This window comes from Haplochromis burtoni, unplaced genomic scaffold, assembly GCF_018398535.1.
Source record: "Haplochromis burtoni strain Fernald_Lab_line unplaced genomic scaffold, NCSU_Asbu1 Contig_76, whole genome shotgun sequence".
In the NCBI taxonomy this organism is placed as follows: domain Eukaryota; kingdom Metazoa; phylum Chordata; class Actinopteri; order Cichliformes; family Cichlidae; genus Haplochromis; species Haplochromis burtoni.
Window position 1 is genome coordinate 944,307 of NW_024582437.1, and position 6,041 is coordinate 950,347.

General features: G+C 41.3%; 1 protein-coding gene across 1 annotated transcript in view; it reads left to right on the forward strand.

Annotated features, from left to right (window-relative positions):
• me1 (malic enzyme 1, NADP(+)-dependent, cytosolic) overlaps positions 1-5,613 on the forward strand; it is a 77,259-nt gene extending 71,646 nt beyond the window's left edge. The window contains exons 7-14 of the mRNA XM_005924289.2: positions 1,725-1,834; positions 3,519-3,616; positions 3,922-4,035; positions 4,155-4,260; positions 4,403-4,545; positions 4,647-4,820; positions 4,917-5,015; positions 5,106-5,613. Of these exons, the coding sequence (XP_005924351.1) occupies positions 1,725-1,834; positions 3,519-3,616; positions 3,922-4,035; positions 4,155-4,260; positions 4,403-4,545; positions 4,647-4,820; positions 4,917-5,015; positions 5,106-5,273 (1,012 nt within the window). The 3' untranslated portion in view covers positions 5,274-5,613. The remainder of the gene's footprint in view (positions 1-1,724; positions 1,835-3,518; positions 3,617-3,921; positions 4,036-4,154; positions 4,261-4,402; positions 4,546-4,646; positions 4,821-4,916; positions 5,016-5,105) is intronic.
• The last annotated feature ends 428 nt before the right edge of the window (positions 5,614-6,041 follow it).

Here is a 6,041-nt window from a genome sequence, read left to right on the forward strand (position 1 = left end):
CTAGCTTCATGTGCTACTGCTTCACAATCATTACTATAGATTCCAGCTGTCTTCATTAAAACACCATTACAAAATAAAATAGAATGGCAAAGCTCTCAGCTCTCTACCTGCGACTGTATACATCTGTATCTGTTTTAGTCTTCTTCCTCACAGAAGAACGGGGCAAAGCGAATGTCTGGGAGCAAATAAAAACACAGCTATTTACAGTGTGTGCTTAGGTAAGAGTGCCATCTCATTTAAAAATTCAGGAATCTGTGTTTAGGCAGGTGTGTGGTTTCTTGTTTTTTCACTTTTATGACATCGATTCATGCGATGTAACTCAAAGTTGGTGGGCTTGTTGCAATTGAGCCCAAGGAGTCTGAAGTTTTTTGGATGAGAGAAGTGCTTTTTTTTGCTTTTTTAAGAGAGTATAATTTGGTGCAAAAAGTTAACAACTGATTGTAGCTGTAATAAAGACTGTATTTTACATAAAATGCTTAAAAAAGAAAGGATTAAGAGCCATTGTGACAGCTGTTTCTTACAAAATTAGAGAAGTTCGTGATTCTTGACTACAGAGCTATATCCTTGAAATTTCAGCATAGACGGACTTTTTAGCACTAGCTGGACCATCTAGAGCTGTCAATAAAGTTCAGCTTTGAATGCAGCATCATTCACCCAGTTTACTAAGTGATAAACACAGAGGAAACTCAGAATAAGAAATTGAACGTAATACTTCTTCCTCTTTTGGCTGCTCCCTTTAGGGGTCACCAAAGCGGCTTGTCCGCTGGTCAACAGCACCGGTGGTGTTCATTGTTAACCAGTGTATGGAAATCTTATTCTTCATGATCTGTATGTCTGCTTTAGTAAAGATTTTAGGGTAGATGCCCTTCCTGATGCAACCCTCCACATTGTTACAGGCCTGGGCTCAATACTGCTGTAGGAGTACACTGGCTTGTATCCCCCCATGGCTGGGTTAGGAACTGATGCTTAATGGAAACCAAGAATTTAAATACTAATTAAACTGGTACAAAAACCCTAGAAAACTAAAGAGGATCAGAACTCAAATAACATAGCAATAATGAAATATAAGCAGAAATCAAAAATTAACATAAAAATAATCCAAAGTGTCAAAGACTGCAATAAGGGTAACACTTTAAAAAAAGAAAACAAGCTCGAGTATGCTGATAACAAACACCAGGCCAAGCTTTCCTTCTCCTACATCTGCAAACCTTTTTCTGCTCTCCAAAAATCAGGAAATCCCTGAAAGACATGGAAACTTTCATTTGGCTGCTTTATCTTGTTTACAGATGTGAAATGCTGGGCTGATGTTTGGTTGGTTGTTTAAAGTTTTTTGTAGGAGCTCATAAGCTCCGGCTCCTGTGTTGATTGCATGTGATAGGCGGTCCGAGCCCAACACTGCTCGGTGTTCTTTTGCTCCGATCTCACCTTTTTTGTGACTTTTATTGGATGTTTGACCTCTCTCACTGAAGCTCATTGTGACCAGCTGTTGTACATTTTACAAAGCAGTGCTCTTCTGTAAGCTGAGACCTTCAATCAGTTGTTAACTTTTTGCACCAAAAAGCCAGCAGTGCTGTTGCCGAGCACCTCCCTCTGGAGTGAAAAAAATGCTCTTTGTACACGTGTGGGCTGAATTTGAGATGTTAAGATAGCGACTCTCCTTCCCCTGCTCCTTTTCATCCTCCGTTTTGGCTCAGCCTGATGTAATGCGGCTCTTGTGTTCACAGGTATGGAATGGCCTGCCTGATTCAGTTTGAAGATTTTGCCAATGTGAACGCTTTCCGCCTATTGAGCAAGTACCGCAACAAGTACTGCACATTCAACGATGACATCCAAGGTAGCACACGCACACACGGATGGATAAACCAGTTGTCAGTACAGCTGATAAAAAGCTGAGGAAAAACACCAGATGTCAAAACCAAACTGCCCTTCAGCTCTTGTATTTTTTAACTTTCCAAAAGTTTTCCCTGTGACTTTTTCATTAGCATCCTTAATAACCAGCCCTAAGAAGACTAAAAAACACTTAAGTTAATGACAGCTTTCCTGCTATGTAAAAAGTGGGCAGCTTTTTTTTTTAGCTGTAGGTACATTTCTACTGCTGAAGGGAATGTTACTGCAGAGTCACAGTCTCTACTTTTACATCACTGAGGGCAGCTAATTGCACATGAAAAACAGTCAGACTTTATAAGGATAGTAAACTCCTACTTTAACTTCAGGTTTTATACTGAATACAGTAAAAAAAAATTAAGTCAATAGGAATAAAAACAAGCAGTAACAATAATCAGTCAGCACTGAAGTTTGCTCCTGGAATATCTGCTCACATTCTGCTCTTACAGCCTCTTTGGATTCTGTAAGGTGTTGTTAAAAAAATTCAGTTACATTTCAATTCAATTGTATCTTTTTTCTAGTGCAGAATCACAACAGCAGTTGCCTCAAGGTGTAAAAACCCAGTATACAATACAATACACAATAATACAGAGAACCCCAACAATCAGATGGCCCTTTATGAGCAAGCACTTGTGACAGTGGGAAGGAAAAACTCCTTTTTAACATGAAGAAACCACCAGCAGAACCAGGCTCAAGGAGGGGCTGCCATCTGCTGCTACCAGTTGGGGATGAGGAGAGAGGGACATAACAAAAGACACGCTGTCAAACCGACCCAGAGATTAATAATAACTAATAATTAAATGCAGAGTGATGTATAAATACAATAGAGTGAAAAGAGGTTAGTAAAGTAGAACTAAGTGTCAGCCTAGGCCTATAGAAATGTGACTACGCTTGGGTTCAGGGTCGCCTGATCCAGCGCTAACTAGAAGCTTAGGCTTAAAAGCAAAGTTTTAAGCCTAAGCTGAAAAGTAGAGAGGGTGTCTGTGTCTCAAATCCAAACTGGGAGCTGGTTCCACAGAAGAGGGGCCTGAAAGCTGAAGCCTCTGCCTCCCATTCTACTTTCAAATACCCAAGAACCACAAGTAAGCCCGCAGTCTGGGAGAGGAGTGCTTTATGGGGTGATATGTTACTATGAGGTCTTTAAGATAAGAGTCCTGATAAGAATGAGTCAGAAAATCTCAAAAATAGTTATTAGATTCTATTTAAAAATGTCTCTCAAAGCAGAGTTCTCCTGGCCTCTGAGCAGCAGACTCAGGTTAGCAGTCTACCCTCATACATGCCTCTGCTGACTTATGTTGAGAGTCTTGTCACTTGCTTGGCTTTGCAGTCAAAATGATGCAGTGTCCCCAGAAAGTTAAATGCACACCTCACCTCTCAATATCTGGGCTCTATACCACTTTGGTGTCCTGCAATAGCTCATACTTTAGTTATCATTCAGCTAAGATTGGATGACACATGACGTGATCATGTGACAGGCTCGCATACAAAGTCTCTTATCCCATGTGTCCCGCTTGGTTATGGAATCATGTTTCTATCACACAGAATGTAAAACTGGAAGAGTTGCGGTGGAAAAAAAAAATCCTGTGAAGCTGCATTATCTCCAACCACTAAAGTTCCTCTGTCTTAATCTGCAGGTACTGCTGCAGTAGCAGTAGCAGGACTACTGGCCGCCCTTCGCATCACCAAAAGCAAAATGAGTGACCATACCGTCGTGTTCCAAGGAGCAGGAGAGGTGAGTGCAAAATTCATTCTGAAGAAGAGACTTGTTAATGCTGACAGAACATACCTAATTCTGCTGTAAAAAGAGAGCACCAGCACTCTGACTAGTGAACAGTACAGTGATTTCATTACCATTAATCAAGACTGTTCTCAATCCTCTTCACCACAGTTAGCAGCACTTTCTAACACAAAGAAGACATTACGGTTTAATATTCTTTTGTGGGGTTGATGCGATTTTATGGCAGGATTAGTCATGTGAAACTAAATCTGCCAATCAGCTCCCACCATCCTACTGTTATCCTTTCTGTCTGCTCACAGGCAGCGATGGGGATTGCTGAACTGATCACCATGGCCATGGTGAAGGAGGGGCTCTCCAAAGAGGAGTGCATGAGAAAGATCTGGATGGTTGATTCTAAAGGTCTCATTGTCAAGGTACCTTACTTAACCTGCAAACATCTGTTATAAACATGCATATTTAACTCAGACCCATTTTTTTTTCTGTTCTCTGACGTTTCTACTAATAACTGAATACCTTTAATTTTCATTCTTAGGGTCGGGACCACCTGACTCATGAGAAAGAGAGTTTCGCACATGAGCACCCACAGATGAAGAAACTGGAGGATGTGGTGCGGGAACTGAAACCTACAGCTATCATAGGTAAAACATTGTATAATGTTATCTGTCACCAATGCATTTGTAGACTACAGTGAGAATGTGAGGTCATTTTGAATATGCTGAAAATGAAGACTAAAACAACTAAAAGTTGCCAAATGGAATAAACTGCACATTACTGTCCCAGGTGTGGCAGCTGTTGCTGGAGCCTTCTCTGAGCAGATCATCAGGGACATGGCCTCGTTCAATGAACGCCCCATCATCTTTGCCCTCAGCAACCCGACCAGCAAAGCTGAATGTACTGCTGAACAGTGCTATACATTCACAGAGGTGCTGAAGACTGTGCATCCCAATGCGTGTCCAATTTGAAGGATCATCCCTAATGAAAACAGGCATTGTAAATACTTTATAAATACTTTTCTGTGATGCAGGGGCGTGGCATTTTTGCCAGTGGTAGTCCATTTGATCCTGTGACACTGCCTGATGGGAGGACCTTCTACCCAGGTCAGGGAAATAATGCCTACATCTTCCCTGGTGTGGGCTTGGGCGTCACTGCCTGCTCATTGCCGCACATTACTGAGGAAATATTCCTCATTGCAGCAGAGGTAAAACATTCACTCACACAGTCTATAGTCTATATGCATCCTTTTCAATTTGTTGTGCTCTCTGTTAGTACCTGCTCTTTCTTTGCTTTGAAACAGGCTCTTGCTCAGCTGGTGACTGAGGAGCACCTAGCAGAGGGAAGACTGTATCCTCCTCTCAGCACCATCAGGGATGTCTCTTTCAAACTGGCAGTCAAGGTGAGCTCAGCAGATGCACACAGTGCAGGAGATACATCTTGTCATATCTGGGTCCAGTTATATGAAACAATGAAAACCTGTGTGTTACAGATCATGGAGTTTGCCTACAAGCACAACATGGCCACACTTCGCCCTGAACCGTCCGACAAAGGAACCTATATACGCTCACTGTCCTACAGCTGTGACTATGATGACTTTGTTGTTGACTCGTACCGCTGGCCTGAGGACAGCATGACTGTGCAGTCATGCAAACTTTAATGCACTGGATATAGAGACCAGGCAAACCCTGGGAAGGCATGGTGACTACTGATGTGCACTGTCATCATCAAGATGTGATGTTGGGATATGAGAGAAGCTCTGTTTAGAATTTTCTTATTGATATGCGTTACTGTGAAATAAGTGACGACAACACATAAATATTGAAAAGCGCTGGAATTTTTTAAAAAAGTACTGGAAGACAAAGCAGTCATGGAGTGTTGTACCAAAGGCATCTTTTCACAATAATCTGAGGAAAGTCTGTAACATGATGTTGCATTATGACTGTACCAGTGGAAATCAAAAAATTCTTTCTCAAATAAACATTGTTTGATTAATATTTTCCATGTTCAGTGATCACATTTGTACTGACAAAAGGGCAAAGATGGACAGAGACTTTGAATAAAACCTTCACTGAGTTTTGTAGAGAATCGCTGTGTAAAAGGTCCTGCCACTGAACGATATGGTGCTCTGCCTCCCTCTAGGGGCCACCTTATGTCATTGCAGTGGAACAGGGAGCTTAAACATATCTTGGCTTTTGAATCACCTTTCTCTATGTATGTTTTTAATAATGTAATTTGAGCTGAAAACTCGTTTGGCGCATATTTGTTAATAGCAAATTCAAACAAAGAAATGCATTCACAAACTGTGTCACGCAGAAAAAAAGAGGCACACATGTATCAAAGAGAGCCAAATTCAATCCAAATATTTTATTGTCCAGCTGTGATTTGCTGTCCTTCTGGTGCCTTTTGAATTAAATTGAGGAGGATT